The sequence below is a fragment of the Lagopus leucura genome, unplaced genomic scaffold (genome assembly GCF_019238085.1).
Source record: "Lagopus leucura isolate 7727_CA_CO unplaced genomic scaffold, USGS_WTPT01 Super-Scaffold_100004, whole genome shotgun sequence".
NCBI lineage: Eukaryota > Metazoa > Chordata > Aves > Galliformes > Phasianidae > Lagopus > Lagopus leucura.
Window position 1 is genome coordinate 12,936,204 of NW_024962264.1, and position 17,590 is coordinate 12,953,793.

General features: G+C 36.4%; 1 protein-coding gene across 3 annotated transcripts in view; it reads right to left on the reverse strand.

The window, feature by feature from the left end:
• LRBA (LPS responsive beige-like anchor protein) overlaps positions 1-17,590 on the reverse strand; it is a 367,079-nt gene that overhangs the window by 321,362 nt on the left and 28,127 nt on the right. For all 3 annotated transcript variants that reach the window (XM_042870631.1, XM_042870632.1, XM_042870630.1), the window contains exons 2-10: positions 9,733-9,964; positions 9,502-9,602; positions 7,157-7,252; positions 4,661-4,782; positions 4,432-4,558; positions 3,255-3,374; positions 2,788-2,934; positions 1,747-1,944; positions 690-823 (exon numbers count right to left, since the gene is read on the reverse strand). In XM_042870631.1, coding sequence (XP_042726565.1) covers positions 690-823; positions 1,747-1,944; positions 2,788-2,934; positions 3,255-3,374; positions 4,432-4,558; positions 4,661-4,782; positions 7,157-7,252; positions 9,502-9,602; positions 9,733-9,964 — 1,277 coding nt within the window. The remainder of the gene's footprint in view (positions 1-689; positions 824-1,746; positions 1,945-2,787; positions 2,935-3,254; positions 3,375-4,431; positions 4,559-4,660; positions 4,783-7,156; positions 7,253-9,501; positions 9,603-9,732; positions 9,965-17,590) is intronic.

Genomic DNA, 17,590 nt, shown 5'->3' on the forward strand with positions numbered 1-17,590 from the left:
GCAATGAAACAGAGAAAACAGACCAAATCTAAAAAACAATACCTTTGCTGTTATTGCATTTGTATTCGTTTGTAATGTAACTGAGGAGCTACAACTGCTTTTGTTTCTGTTCAGGAGCTGGACTGATGAGAAACAGAGTCAAATCCAGGGGAAAATCCAAAAAATTAATACATTCTTCTAATTCGGCGTAGTAGAGTAAAAAAGAAAACAGCTTTTGACTGCTCTTGATATTACCTTCAATGTCAAAATAGTAATGCAATTTGAGAATGCTAGTAAGTGAGCTGCATTTTCCTTCTTCTGTTCTACTTTCAAGCTCTGTGCCACAAAATGTCTGACAAAAAACCAGAATGCTTTCATATAAACTGAAAAGCATCTTCCCCAATGGATTTTTTTCCCTGTGACAGGAAAAAGCTCAAAGAATTGCTCATAATTGTGATACAAAAAAAAAAAGTTGTCACATAGCAATAAGCATCCCTTCTGATTCTGTACAAACTTTCATGGAAAGTATGGTACAAAACAAATCTACTTCACAAAACAATCACACCTGCCTGCAGCAATGTTATGTTTTTCTAGTTAGACGTTAACTCATTGTTTCACAAGTGAAATTACAATACAACGCCATTTAATAAAGCAAGATTTAATTTCCTTCACACAAATAAGAAATAAAGAACAGAGCTACATGCACTCACCAAACAGTTGTGTCAATGTGGTCCGATGAATATTGCCTATAGTCTAGCTGTGCAAAGAGAGGAAAAAGTACCTGCACTCCTCCAATGGAATGCAAGGCACTCTGGACAGAATGTGTCAAGACTGCTTTCACATCCTGACAAAAAAAAAGTATTGAGAACTCTGAGGAACTGTTAAAGAAGTTTGCTAGAAATAATTCGAAATTTTTTCAACATAAAAATTGTACTACCAATTAAAAAGAGTACAGTAAAAAGTATAAACTGACTTCTACAGTCACTCCAAATATTCAAGCTGCCTGATTCACTGCTGTAGAGAAACCCTCAGAAGAATAGGAGGCAGCTTACAACTCTAAAACAAGTCCTTAGTAATACTGAAACACTAGGAAAAAAATCTTCAAGCAAATTAAAAAAATTTAGGCATTCAAAGCCTGGCAAGCAAAGAGTATAATGTTAACAGAGCAAAGCTCTGTTAGGGAGATAGATAATGTCTGTAAAGAATGTAAGTATGTCTGCAATGAGGAAGAAGAACGTTTCTGACAAGTTAACAGTATTTCTGAGTAATATTGACATTTTTTAAGATTGTAATTTTGATTAAAGAACCGTTTCATAGTCCTTATGTACACCCACAATAATTGAAGAAGATAGTATGCCCACACACCAATGAAGCAAGGTTTCCTCTGACTATACTACACATGGCATTACAAACAGAAGTAGGATTATGTTCTTCTCTCTTGCTGTTTCAAAGAAGCTGCCCATTCTTATTCTCCTGAGTGAATTTAAGAAGAATGTCCAGTACAGTTCACACAGTGGTCACAGAACCAAGTCAGGTAACTTGATAACTTCAAGAACTGATTCTTAACCATCTGCATCAGCTTTGGAGATTTAAGTAGTAAAGCACTTAGCTATGCTGAGAACTGACAGGGGAAAGCAGCAGAGACGACCTGAGGAGGAACACAACATCAGCAGCAGTATATCTTATAGAAATCCCAGCATAACTTGATTTTCAGATTTTCAAACAGTAACCATTAATATTCTAAATCGGTGAAAAATGTTGCCATACCTGCAGCATGAGGGCATGTGGTGAATGAACAAAAATAGAAGGGTTATCTTTAGGGGATGACTCTAGACAGAGCTGTGCATCTGTAGCCCTTGGATTGTACATAAAAGCAATAGCACTGGATAGCTTGCCATCATACAGCAACAATCTGTGATGTTCATCGAGGAAGAGATCACTTTCCGCCTTGAATTTGAATGTTCCCTAGATTGGATAAGTGTTGAGGACAGAAAATAAGAAAACATAATATACATTTCAAATACAGTTCAGAACATAACTATTAGTAGAAAATGACACTGTTTCTTAAATCCAACAGTATTTCAAAAAGGAGTCTCACAACAACACTGACTCAAAATCAATTTTACAAAATTGCAACAGTGCAACTGATTTCTGACGCCTGAAGAATGACGCTGTCAAAATGGTGGGTAATGCAAAACAAAAACATTAGCTAGGAAACAGACTGGCAGTCAACTATGTTCACTCAGAGGGAACTAATAATTGAGGAGCAGAGAGAATAGAATCCATCTTTATAGCATATGTTTATACAGCTGCTAGGGAATAGCAGTCTTCAATTAGTGCCCCTCAGGCTAAGACAAAACAAATAATAAATCACTGCAACAGAACTCATCTTCAGCACTAACTTTACACATTAAGCAAAACTGACTAGCAAAAGCAACTACTAGGCTACTCTCCTAATACAAAGACATAATACCTGATGATCTAAAGTTCTCAGCCTCAATGGAAAAAATGAACCTACTAACAGAAAATAGTCCTTTTCTCACCCCTCCAATCACCCGAAATCTTGTCAACAAAAACTCCATCTTGTTTTTATATTCTTTGTTTTAATAAGAAATTTAAAAAATGAATTAACATTCAATTGTAGTTTGTAATATGATGCACAGGCTTATATTAATATATGCAACAGGTTAATAAAAATATTAAATGATAACAATATTTTCCGAAGAACATAGGCGTGCCACAACTGTCTTACATAAACTACATTACTTGAACTAAACTTCATAAGTTTTACAGTTAATTCCACAATACCTTGTATCCCAGACCAAGCTGATAAATGGCAAAGATTTGAGCAGCATTGAGAGCCTCACTGAAAAGGTAAACGGATGTCATTTGCCCACAAAACACTCGATTGGCATCTGCTGTTTCTGAGGAACCCAGGAAACATTTGTCAAAAGTCTAAAAAAACAAATAAATAAATAAATAAAGCAAGACAAACAAATTATCCAAGAAACACACATACTATCAAAGAAAAATAATATTTTTACAAGCAAGAGAACTTTTAAGGTTTTAGTGGAAATAAATTTTGAAGTTTTGACCATGTAAGCAGAATGTACTACCCCCTACCAAAGAGTTATTACTATTTTTTTTAATACTAAAAAAAATCATGAAATGGGAGCAGCTTACCTTTAACAAAGCATAAAACAGCAAGGGATACCTATAGTTGATCATCTTGAAAAATTCAATAGGCATTAGATGTATCCACAGAGCTTACTTACATCATTGGTGTTGACGAACCATGTTATTTCTCCATAAGATGCCAGTTCCCCATTCACATAGCATCGAAGTTCACTATTCTTCCAGCGATTATAGATGTGCACAATAGTAACCATATACCACTAAGCAAAAAGAAAACAAGTGATACCATTCTACAGACGCTTAACACAGCTAAACAGTCACTGAAAGAAAGTACGCTACGGTGAATTACACTGTGTCTGTGAATTACACTAACACTGAAAGTTTTATTTTAAGTAGAAAAAAATGACAGCATTAGTGAGTTTCCCTGCATAGCCACGTCAAAGTATAGTCTCCTAATTCAAAATGGAAGCCTAGAAGATCTATACAACATAAAACTCAAACAAAACAAAAGTTCGTGACAGTGTTGAACATGCTTGTTCCAGGAAAATTAGCAATTGAAAATGAGAATATTTTTAATACAGTATAATACTGCTCAACAAGCCAGTCTTGAACATTAAAAATACAACTAACTCATATTTTAATTGTTACACATAAGGAGATAAAGCATCAAACAGAAGGAGAATATTTGGTGGATAACTTCAATGAACATGAATTATAACACAGTTTTAAATGCCAATCGGTCGTTCTCTAACCTGTAAGACTAAACTCTAGTAATTGCCCTGGCTTGATTAGAAAAATTTAAACTTGAGTTAGTAATCACAGCTTCTAAAGTACAGCTGCATTTGTCCACAATGACTATCAAACAATAATCAAGGGGAAAGCCTGAGCAAAACACTTCTGGATAAGTGGAAGGCTGAAGCAGAAGGAAACTAAGTATAAAAACAGAAGACAGAATAAACAAACATCACAGGTCTTGCAACGCTCAAGCTACATATAGGTATTAAGAGTTCTTAGTAAAATTTCACATTTCACAAATTCATAAAACTCCTGATAAACTGCATTTTCTAGCTTTTTCTTATACATGAAGTAAACCTAGAAGAAATATCAATTCAGAACAGATTTATTTTTGTTCATTCTAGTGCAAGTGATCTGCCGATGGATGAACATAATTAGTAACAAGACCAATCCCTCCAGGATACACATTTTTAGAGACATTTCCTACAGACACATTAGCTAGTCAGATACGCACCCTGCTAAATCCTAGCTAGACACAAGTTTGTGAACACATCTCTAATTCATGGAACTGCTTTTACTCACCTTCTGTGGCTTGAAATCAAATTTTACGCAATGCTGAAAACCTTTTCCCTTTGATTTTATGGACGTTACAATCAAGCAGCCACCAACAAAGTGAGCAGAATAGCCAAGTCCTTTGTTCGTTCGAAAACTAACAAAGGAAAACAAGATCAGCACATACAGAGATAGCAGTTAAAGTCATTGAACAAATCATGACTGAACATCAAAAATGTGTTTTTACATCAATACGCACCAATATAAATATGGCTTATCCTTATCCACATTGATATTGTTTACAGGATCCATTCTTAACCAAGTGTGAAAAGTAAATCCATTCTGATAGGGCCACTTGGCTATAGGAGGTAAGGCAATGGCCTAAAGAAAATAAAGTTATTCATGTAGAAATATCCACATCACAATACTGCAAGTATACAGCATAAGATACAGACTACAAACGTACAACCAAAAATACCTGGCCTAACTTCTGTGCTTTTCTGTACACTACTTTTCGTATTCCACTGTTAAAAATTTATTCTAAATATTTTAAAACTGATCATTATCTCAAGTAATATCATTAATAGTAACCCATGCTTCAAAATTCAAATAATTAAGTCAAGTATTACAACACAAGAAGTCCTCAGCATATACATTCAGAAGATTCAGGTTTAAGACAGCCTAAAAGAATAATCAGATTTATAAATTTATTTTCACATAATTTTGTCAGTCAGAAAAATATCTGATTGTGAAAAGAAGTTGGCCCACATCAAGAGAAGCATATATGCTTCACTTAACAGATCCGTTTTTTCTTCACCTAAATTAACGTTTAAGTGGCTTCCAGTTTGTAGATGACAGCCTTATGAGCCCCAGGCAAAACCCCAGTGTTAAGCACAGAATCAGAGGCAGCTTAAATGCTTTTAAGACCTTTGTTTCAAACAGCTGGGTTTTGCTGTGTATTTTTTTAATTTTTGTTTGTTTTAACATCACTATTAACTTTAAAATGTTCCTCTGAAGACGTGCAACACACAGTTCAACTAAGACTGTCATAATCTCTGATCAAAGATGCTTTCCAGATGATCAATACCAATGAACAAAAAACATCAAAGAACTTGAGTGTTGCCAGACATCTTAATATGCTCCCACGCTCCATTTAGCTATCCTTAACCAAATAAAATGCCATAAATCCTTCTCTACACTAGCCAGCTAATCAGATTTCATTTCTTTGAGCCCAACTTTCAGGACCTGGTAGCACTATCATTTGGTTTAAATCACAATGGTTATGAAGTATGTCAAATACTTAATTTCTAAGTTTCCATGTTTTAAAAATCAATGAGAATGTTCCCACTGCATTTAGTGAAGCACCCCAATACCACATACAGTTCAAGCATTCAATGCTATTATCAGAAATTAAATACAAGCACAATACATAAGTAGCCCAAGTGTCTACCGCCAAGTTCTGCTGCATGTGATAAATGTAATTACAGCAGCACAACTCTAGTAGTCTGCGTTTTTCAATATTCAAATAAAAAGTTATTATGTCATCAAGTTAGTGAAGTTACAGTACAAGAAAGACAGGGAGCTGTTGGAGAGGGGCCAGAGGATAGCCATGAAGATAATCAGGAGACTGGAGCACCTTCTCCTATGAAGACAGGCTGAGGGAGCTGGGCTTGTTCAGCCTGGAGAAAAGAAGGCTGCGGGGTGACCTCATTGCAGCCTCTCAGTACCTAAAGGGAGCCTATAAACAGGAGGAAAATCAACTCTTTGAAAGGGTTGATAACTGCAGGAAAAGAGAAAATGGTTTTAAGTTGAGGGAGGGAAGATTCAGGTTGGATGTCAGGGCCAAGTTCTTTACAGAGGGAGAGGTGAGGTGCTGGAACAGGCTGCCCAGAGAGGTTATGGGTGCCCAATCCCTGGAGATGTTCAAGGCCAGATTGAATGGGGCCCTGGGCAGCCAGGCCTGGTATTAAATGGGAGGTCGGTGGCCCTGCATATGGCCGGGGAGTTGAAGATTCATGATCCTTGAGGTCCCTTCCAATCCTGGCCATTCTACAGTTCCGTGATTCTGTGAAGTTCAAGTTCAAGATTAGGTGTCCTGCGTAATACCTTTAGTTATTTAAAAGCTAAGACACCAAAGCAGAAAAGTAATGGATTTTTAGGGGGAAAGCAAACAACAACAACAAAAATACACTACCTAGTAAACACCTGAACAATTATGATAAAAGATTAACCACCGCTAAATCTAACCTTCCCTCAGTGGTATTTAACCTAGACATGTCTACAATCTGCATTTTATCAGATGATTACTACACATACCACAATATTCACACTGATTGCTAGAGAAATAACAAATGGCACAAGTATAGCCATACTTATTGCAGTTCCACTGACTAAGGTTTCTAGGAGTAAGGCACTGCCCACACATAATGTATATTAACAAGCACCATTCTCAAACAAAGAAGTGAAAAGCAGACATTCTTCACATTCTCGTGGCAATAAGATTTAACTCAACTGCTTGGGGTAGAGGCAAAGAGTTCACTTATATCCATTCTTTATGTATTGCCATTTGTCCTTCCATAGTTATTACTTACATTTGTTATAAGCATTATTTAGTTATACACAACATAGGTAACAAAAAAATTCTCTTACGACTACTTCTGTAACTATGTCAGATGGGCTAAGAGAAAAACAGGAGTGAAAACAGCCAATGGTTGTAGTAGAAATAACAAAAAAAGGACTTAAAATATGTACATACTGCAGCACTTTTCCCCGGAAAGTTGAAGAAGGCATCAGGTCCATATTTCTGAGGCATGTGTTTTAACACAGACAACAATTTCCCAGCGTGTGGTGGCTGTCAAAAAATTTTGGAATTTGGAAATAAATAAAACATCTACATGAAAGAAAACACTCTACATACAAAAATAAAATTGACATATTTTCAAGCTTTGCACATGACTGAGTTACACTCTGCTAAAATACTCAACATTTTCAATAAACATTAATAGAAAATTATGAATAATGATACTCACTAGCCTAGGTGCAATGAAAGACAATTAATGGGATAACTAAATTAAGGACTTTAAAGTCACAGTCAGTGTTATTCAGCATAAACTAAAATGACTCTGAATGCTGAGTGCCATCACTGTTTGCCAATTCCCACCAGCTTTACCATTTGTATAGATTTGAAGCGAGCTTAAAAAAAAAAAAAAAAAAAATTAACTGACCCAGATGACAACTAGTTAGGGAAAAATAAATGCAAATTCTCAAAGCAATTTTGGGTTGTGGCTGCATGAAACTCATGAGAGCACAAACAAGTAGGTAAAAGGAAGAAGAGCAGACAAGATGACTTTCCATCAAGTTTACAGTCATGCTCTAGGTATAAGATACTGTGTTTAGATACAATCCTTCATATAAGTCTATGAGAAAAGGTTCAAGCCTCAAAAGCCATACACAGTACCTAAATCGAACACTCAGTGCAAACATTTCCCCACCACAATCCTAATTCTGCATTAATGCTTTTGTAACACTCAAAGACTAAAACCTCCAAATCAACTGTATGAGTTCACAACAGAAATCCAGCACATACTGGTCACAAACTTCTGTGTATCTTCTTCTACCACTCCACAGCTTTCCAGAAAAATCTATTTCAAACTACAGTTTTACTACCCCCTCCTGATCTTTCTTCTGGAGATGCTCTTTTTCCCTTCTTGTAAGCAACTACTCTGAAAATTAAGCATTACATGATCCATTACAAGTTATTTTAAATGTACTCAAATTATAGTCAAATACAGAACGTTTCATAAATCTGAATTTAAAAAATTGCAGAAGGAAACAGTGAGATCTGTTCAGATGCCTTCAGCACAGTAGAATTCAGCCTGGCAAATCGTGTTGCAGCCTGATACTTTGCATCTTTAAAGCACTGCTGATTTTAAGATTTATGGACCTGAGCAAGACCATAGCAAAACAGTTGGGCCATTTTCCTCTTGTATTCCTCTATATTTAGTCTTTAATAAAGAAAGGGAAATTAAATGCAAATAGCAGAGAGCCAGGAAATGAAAAGTTAATGTTACAAAGACAACTTTAATTAAGCAATGGTTTAACATATTCTGTATGTTCACTTATTCATTTTAAACCCTATATGGGGTATTTTTTTCATGTGAACAAGTTGTTTCACAAGTTCTTTTTAAAATTTGCTATGTTTTTGCCTCGCATACTGAATACATATTTATTACATTATTTCAAAGAAACAAGGACACCGACCTGACTTCTCCCTACATTAAACCAGGGTATTTAGACATTAAAGTAGTGGAATTAAAAATCCAAATAGGTAAAACAATTGGTAGGTAAAGCAAAGCAAAAACTTTGTAGCAGAAAGCTTATCTGCTAGCATTTAAAACGAAAGAATTTTACTTTAAGGAAGAAGGCTCTCAACACTAAATGGGCACCCTTTTCTGTGTCTCTAGCTCACACAGAACAGGAGAAAACACAAAACGTAACATTTCACTCAGCACTCATTTTCATTTCAGTTTTTGCTACAAATGCTAACTTTCCTAACTGGACAAAATCCTTCAGGTATAGACAATGTGCAAATATGAAAATATTGATATGCACACATACACAATTTCCAATGATTTCCATCTTATCTCTCATCTTCCAAAAACAATTTGTTTGTTTATTCTTCTATTTCAAGCAATCAGAACTACCAAAATAAAAATGCGTATGTAAACAAATGCTTAGAATCACTACATCATTTCCTAGGTGTTTCAAAAGGGCAATCCAGCCAAGAAATCCAATAAAGTAAAGTTTAATCTCATTGCTACACTACTCTATGTATTTTAACAGGTTTAATTGCTTTTAAGTAAAAAAGATTTAAGCAAAAGTGATACAATACCAGTAGGCATCCTTTATTTCCTAATAAATTTTTATATATATATATATATATATATATATATACACATACACGCATATATATGCATATATACAGGTACATACATACACATACATATATAAAAGGCTATCAAGCAGTCTTTTAACATGGGTACATTAAGAAAAACAAAAACAACACTATAAACATGACTTTTGTTCTTTATTTTCTTTTACCCATCTCCCTTTTTCTCCTTGAAGCTTGCTGAAGAATAACTTAAGCTCTCGAACGGTCAAGTTGTAGCTAGCCAACACACCCAGCATATCCACTAAGAGATCTGAAAGCAGAACAATATAATTACTTATTAAGATGCAATGTCAAATTTCTGTCACTTCATTATTAAGTGTTCCTGTGAGATTTTATGTAACGAAAATACAATTTGACTCATATATTAGGTGAAGGTATACCTGCAATCATGTTGTCAGCTCTATCAATCCTCTTGAGCACTTGTTCAACCAGTCCCACTTCTGTGCACGCTTGTAGATTGCGTATACTTTTTTTCAAGATAGCTGTAAACATGCTCCACACCTCAGCCTGACAGGAGATGTCACATTTATCCAGCAATTCTACCATGCAAGTAATGCCCTCTCCTTCTTGGATGATAAAGTTCATTTCCAAGTCAAATTGGCCTCCAACAAGCTTTCAGACAAAATATTAAAAAAATAAGTCAAAACATCATTCCACCTTCCATTGTAATTATTAATTCTGCAAGAAGAAAACTATCAAAGATATAAGCTAAAAGAACACAGCAAGGTCGACATCAATATAGGAAATAATATTTTTCCTCTGTTTCAAGTTTTGACGTGTAACTTGAACAAAAGGCGCTCCTGAGGCGTCAGTAACTATCAGGCAATTGCTGCACAAGAGCTCTTGGGTAAGTTAACAATACAGATGTCCTGAGCTACCCCACACATCTATGAAGTGAACAAACCACGTGAGTATTTCAAGACCGGTGAGAAAGGTCAGCTAGAATCCTTTAAATGGCTTAGAGTGGCCCTAAAAGCCTTCCCCTGTATGTGTCTAACAACTCCTCAAATCGGTGCACTGCTCTAGCCAAAAGAACCTGAGGCACACACCAGAAATACTGCTAATTACATTCACTTAAAGTCATTCTTGAGATATTAAATAAAGCTGGCTAAGTTCTAAATGCCAGTTTCATTAGTAGTTAGAGGCACTAAAAGGAAGTAAAGCCTTGCTATATTTGGATTAATGTGAAACCACACCACTGTTTAAAGCCTTTGACCATACCTTGGCCCAGGCACTTAAAACCTGTAATATTTCAGGTCACCTAAATGCAGACTTTGTTTGAACATGAACCAAGCAACTAATTGCATGTGCCAAGAGAACGAAGGGGGAAATAAGGAAGTAACACTAAAACAACAGAGTGAAGTAGGTTGTTTTATTTTGAGTCAATAAAATAAAAATTCGAGCTGATGCAAAGATAGATGACACTGACTTCTGCCCCAATCTCTCTGCATTTTAAATTCTTCTCGTAGGTTACAACTATACTTAAATTAAAAACATGCCATACCTGCCTACTACGTAAGAGCACAGAAAGTGTAATTCAGATAGGATTGACTCAACCTCAAAACTCACAGAAGTGTATCAGCTCTTCAGCTCAACAAGTCTGTCAAGTGAAGACTGCTTCTGTCATATATGGCGTTCCTTCGATCATTAACCCCCTCAGTAAGTCCACTTGCCAAAATCACATCGTGTCAAAACTGCTCCAAAACTCATAAACTAAGTCGCTCCATTTTAGCTCCCACAACCTCTCTCGGCTAGGCAGGATCTGAAGATAAACTTCAGGGAACAGAATACATATTCTTCATTAACTACTGAAATTACCATACAGTTCCCTCAAGTGACTAAATCTTGTCACTTTGAAGAAGCAATCTTTGGTCTTCTGGACATAAATCAGTAATGCCAAGCACCACAAGAAGCAGAGAAAGTTACTAGTTCTGTGACAAAATAGACAATGTCTCACAGTAACAATTTCGAAATAGCAATTTACACTTTTCCATTTTCTCCTCTCTTGGTCACGAAAAATAATTATGCAATTTCTTAACAGATGCTTTCTCAATATTCAGGGAAACCAAAGGAACTGAACGGGGAGACTTAAATTATACTCCCAGCTTCTCTATATCAACTCACTCAAAACAAATCTATCAAGTTGTTACCATTCCCTAAGCCTCGCTTCTCCCCTTCCCTAAGATACAGCAGGGGCCCACCTCAAGCACGGCAAGGTAGACTTCAAAGGTAATGGAATAGCTGAAGAGAATGGAGTGAAACAGAAGTATTGCAACACAATTGCAAAGAAAAAGGTAAAAGACTCATAACTGAACTACATTTGTGAAATACATTAAATGCACTGCTAGTATCACGCTTGGTTTCACATCCTCTACAAAACAGAGGTATTCCTCAAGAAGCCAGTGTTTCTCTCACCATCCCGGTGAGAAGCGAAGACTATGCTGCGTTCTGCGTGCAGAGCAACTGAAGGTTAAAATGTAGCCACGAAACACCTGCTAATTCTGAACAACAAATTCAACTCTTTATGCACTTGGTTTAACTAACCAGCCAACCATCAATTTTCACACCAAAACCATATAAAACTACAAGAGGTGACCTTACCTTCACCTTATAGTCTACATCCCCAATTTTTCACTTTTGGCTAGATACACTATTATCAGTAACCACCCATCCAGGAAGCTGTCAAATTAGGTTTCCAATCTAATCTGCAAAAATAAGCATTTCAGCAAGTATATCCCAGAGATAAGATGCGATGGAAGAAATAATTACTATTTTAGCATTTCCTTTAAGGGAAAATGAGGAGAAAAATATTGATGGTGAAAGCAATATAGTGAAGGCACAGCACAGTTGATGTACTGTATGTATGCATACCTATTAGATACACATAAGCACACACACCACAGTATGTCATATTAACCCTTTCTAATGGTGATTTGAAACTGATCAACCTTCAAAACACAAATTTGTTTCCAATGACAGGGATCATAATCCAGGTCCATGCATTGGCTAGTTATTATCTGAGCTGCAGTAATGGCTGTGCACAGCAAAATGTAATCTTCCCAAATGTCACAGTAAGTTATGAATATCTGAGCAGCTTAATGCACCTTACTAGCCATGAAGTGTGAGAATGTAATCTTATTACCTTTTTATGGTTGTATTTTTTTGAATAATGTAGCCTTTGAACTGATGTATAGTCTTTCCTTGCACTTTAGCGTGATTTGGTCTCTAATGTCGCACAGTCCATTTTTCAAAATTCTCCAATTCAACGTATTTTAAGTCTCAGGCTGAGCTGCATAAACAATCTTTATAGCAACCTACAGGGTGGCATAACGTTTTCTTTCCCTGGCCTGTAGTGCAGAATTAAGTGTAAGCTTATAGGAATGGCTTTAAAGTGAAGTATTCAAAGTACTCAAACGCATCTTGACAAGTTTTACATTTCGCCATTAATACTTACCTCAAAAATATATATAACTAAACCAGCAGCTCAAGATTTTCAGTAAAACATTTCTAGGTCTAGCTGATTGGAAACAGCAATTTTCAGCTATGGATTTAAACATAACAAATCCCTCCTTCCTGTGAACCTTTCACCTAATCTAAAATGGAAGTAGAAATCCAAGACATAAATGAGACGATGCACTCTTTAAGTGAGCAACTTACTAACTTCAGTATCAGAAGTAGCAGAAAATCACCCAGAATTTAAATACAACCTCCACTTTAGTGAAAGATAATGATCTAAGCTATGAATCTGATTTTAAGTCATTTTGAAATACAAAATATTTCAAGAGCTTGCAGGAAAATGCAAGAAAGTATTTAATCCACTGCAATGGGGAGAAAAAAAAATTCCCAAGACCACAATCCATTTTCCTTTGAGAAAATCCAAACTTAGTATACCTGGGACACCTACAGTTTTACCCCAAATCTCTAAAAAAGGCTTTACATTTCCACAGAGCTTTCTCTTCCTCGTGGTTATTTAATAAGATAAAGAGGAAAAAAAAAACCTACTTGTTTTGCTTCCTAAAGTCAGGAGAAAACACCTATTAAGCTGATTTCATAATCTCAGAATTTCTTCTTTAGTACACCCAAAATAAGGGGTGTGGATGACACCTAGCCACTGGAAAAAGTCTATCTCGAAGGAAAAAAACAGTCTATAGATAAATAGAAGTCTCTATCTCAACAGAAATCCTAAACCTTATGCTTAATCAAGATCCACAAAGCTGCATGTACAAAGCTAATACGCAACGGAAATGTATTCATTTGAATAAGGTTGAATTCATTTGAATAAGCTAAACAAGAAAAATCTGCTGAAGCTAAACCTGATGTAATTTTGAACAGATAAGCATTTGATATACACTCTACATTTTACTCCTATTCACAAATATCTATGCTATTCAAAAATGATCCTGGTTTTATCACAATTTTATGTCTGTTGGCTCCAAGTTAAAATCAGACAGACACCACTGACAAAACCCTCAGTGATGAAATCTGAAAGCAGCTCCTCGAGAACACGAACATGAAATTGGATTCACTTGAGCCATTATGCTTACGATTAACAGTAACTGGCAAGGTAATATTCTGTGCAACATTCTAGTCACTCTTTTATCTCCCACCAAAGTAATAACACACAACCTCCATCCCCTTGCAGATATTCAGAAGCTCAAAACAAAACGTATTAATCATTATCAGAAACGTGTCTAAGATTTGGGAAATACATGGCACTTCAGGGCAAAAATCTCTCAGCATCAGGAGCGATCCCAACCTAGACAAATCCACCGAGGACGCACAATCAATAGTAAAAGTCAGCACCATTGGTACACATACCCTGGATGTGCTAAAGACGGCTCTGATTTGGAAATGCCTCTACAAACCTTAAGGAACAGCTGAGGAAGAAGAATAACTTATGCAGACTCATTTGCAGCAATTTGCTCCATTGTCTGCCCCGGGTCCCCTATCTTTTCATGCTGTCTTCACTGTCATTAATAGTGCACTTTGCTTCAACTCAGAACTTGCTCAAAAACCAAACAAGTATTTCTTTGACCAAAAAAAATAAATAAATCAGAAACGTTTCCTGATGCTACACAAGGCACAAGTGACCAGTTCTGTCCCACCCAACAGTCACACTCAACCAAATGAATAGACAGTACATGCCTCCTTTCCTTTCTAAAGGAAAAAGGATGGGCTGCGGAGGGTGACATTTTATTTCTTCTTCTTAACTGTCCTTTCTCTTGCTGTTGCCAAGCTCCTAACAAAGCCTACACCTTCACTTGCCCAGCAAAAAAAGGTTCGTTTTAAAACAGGCACGATGATAGCAGCATTGCATAACAAAACTTTACCCCCATGGCTTCTATTTGTTATTTACAATTCAATGTTCTGTATTAAAACAAAATACTTTAGTCTCTCCTTTAGAAAGATGCTTAAAAACAAATTTAACAGGTGCACAAAAGGTGTGAAGAGTCCACTACTGCCATCTAATGTTGGACCTGCACTTTTTTTTTTTCCTTCTTCAGAGGGTGCCTCAGGACAGTTTAATTCTCTCAGCTGAAATAAATGGAAAAAAGCACAATTCTTGTCCCTATAGGTGATACACATCTAAGGATCTTTATTGTAGTTATGCTTACCTGCTTTCCCCATTCCCAAAGAAGGAGAAAAGAAGCTGTAAAAGATAGCCATGCTGCAATCAATTACTCTCTATTTGCTGTAGCTAATAAATTTGTATTTTCACTCTGCTTGCAAGCATTTTTATATCAAAATAGCCCACTAACACAATTAGTTCCATTCCTTGTGTGCAGTTGAAGGCTCAAGGCAAAAAGAACAGCACAAGGATGAATTAGTTCTATGCAATTTTTCTAAATATAAATGGGAGGGTACTGTGAAATTGCATTTTCATACATTTCAACATTTCAATCTTTTTTGAAGTACATAGCAAAACAAGTAATTGAATCGCTCTCTTCGAAAGGGAAGAAGCAATCCATGTTTTAAGAAAAATTAAAAGCAAAACTCAAATTTCTCTTAAAAAAATGAAGAAAAAAAAAAACACCAAGAAGAAGAAAATAAAAGAAACCCCCCCCCAAGCAGAAAAGCCCACTGTGACACAGACTAAAGAGTAGGCTTGCCCAGCACATCTGCAAGCCATTTTAACAGGGTCAGCTACAGAGGGACATTATCACTTTGGAGAACAGAGGCAAAGAGTGCGCATAAGTGACTGTTCCAAGAGGCTTTTGTTCCAAGCAGAACACTAAGGAGGCAACGCTACTGCACACTTCACTTTGCATTCCTGAGGAGACCAAGGATTAACAAGCTGATCTCCTGCAAATCAATTTCAGGACAAAATTGACTTGTAATATACTCCACATAGTGGCTAAAGACGTATTTACAAAACCTGGCAGTTTTCCAAGCTTGGTTTATATTACAGATCTCAAAAGATGTTAGTGCCGACGTAGACTGCATCTAATTCCACCTGAAATTAATCTCTCCAGCTTTTGTATTAGTAGCATTAAATTCTGCTTGTGTTATAATTTTTTTTCCAGTGCACCTGAACCTGAGATGTTGTTTAAGGTACACAAGAAAGATATAACTCCAAGAGATGGTTTAATAACATGCAAATTTGTAGCTCTATACAGGAAATGAAATACCCTGAATTTTACATCACATCAGATTCATATATGGATTGAAAGTAAATAAATCATTTAAACCATGATACAGAGAACCTTTTTAAATTTGCATTTATCTACAGTAAATACTGCCATGTTCTTTAATAGCTTGCTAGTGCAATCTTAGCAAACTAATGATTTATGGTTGTGACATTTTAAAAATCAGAAATCTGTCATTTTATGACAGCCAGTAGAAGAAAGTCAGCTCCAGTTACTATACTCTGAATTAAACTCAAAGACACGAAACAGATAGCAAAGCACTGTACCATGCTATCCACATCATTATCCCAGCACTTCCCTTCCTACCTTCGCTGCTGAAGGTTATCTATCATTTTTATTTGAATTTACCAGAATGTTACAAAAAACATTTTTAAAAAATCACGGTCCAAACAAATAACTTCTCGGGTAGTACTTCAGTTTTTGGCAAGCTGAGAAACACCACCCATCAACAAACAAAACTGACCCACTCTTTGTTTGGAAAAAAGCATTAAACCATAGCTCAGTTACCAAGCTGTGCAGGTCCCTCCTCTAAGAAGGAGCCCAAATGATAAGCAATTAGTGAAATGATACAAACCACCACCAAGTCCAAAGAGGAAACTCCCCTAGTGCCTCCACATTCAACCCACACTACAAGAACAAACCAACCAACCAACGTAACAGTGACACCTCATCTGAGCAAATACACATAAATATCACTCCTTTACGTAACTTTCCATTTAAATAGAATGTCAATTTTTAGTATTTGCAAAGTACTAAGAACAGTGTAACAATGGAATGCTAGAGTACAAGGTTATGAGCTCTAAGAAACACATTTGAATGCATTTTACAAGCTGATTGGGACATGAAGATAACAAGTAAGGGGTGAAAGGCTAAAAGAATAAAGGAAATCAAGGAAAAAGAGTAAAATGGAAGATGTTCAGAGTACATAATTGTTCTTAGTAGCAAGAAATAGCCTTACCAGAAGACTGAACTGAAACTCAAAAAGCCAAAAAAGAACCCAGGATGAAGAGAATAATCTGTTTACCTCGAAAGCTCTGATAGACCTCACCAGATTTCACAAGAGTTCAGGATTTCCTCTCCTACTGAAAGCCACAGTCTCATAAAGCATGTAAGAAGCAAATGTATGCCAACTCCTTAACAGCCATCACACTTCATAGCTCAGCAGATGAACAGCGCATTTAGGCACAGTTAAAGACACTGGATTACAAATTACACAGAAACCAAGAACCCAGCACATCTGCTTACGTTCTGATTCACAATAGCTGGAAAACACCACACCTGCCTTCTCAGAAATGGCAAAGATTGTCTGCCACGGGTGAAGAGATTGACACGACTTTGGATGCAATGAAGTTCAAGATCCATAGCAAAGAGAAACAAAAGCCATCATGGATTCAGATAATCAGTGGGCAATTCAGGTCTGGAATCCTCAAGTAGCCACAGCTGGCCACACCATCATTTCATCTTTCTCTTTTCTTCCTAGTACAGCAGCTCCTACTATTACTTTAAGTCTCTCCCCCTGCCTCCATTTGTCTCTGTCCCTTCTCTCATCGTATAGGGAACGACTGAGTGGAAATTTTCTCCAAGGAAAAGA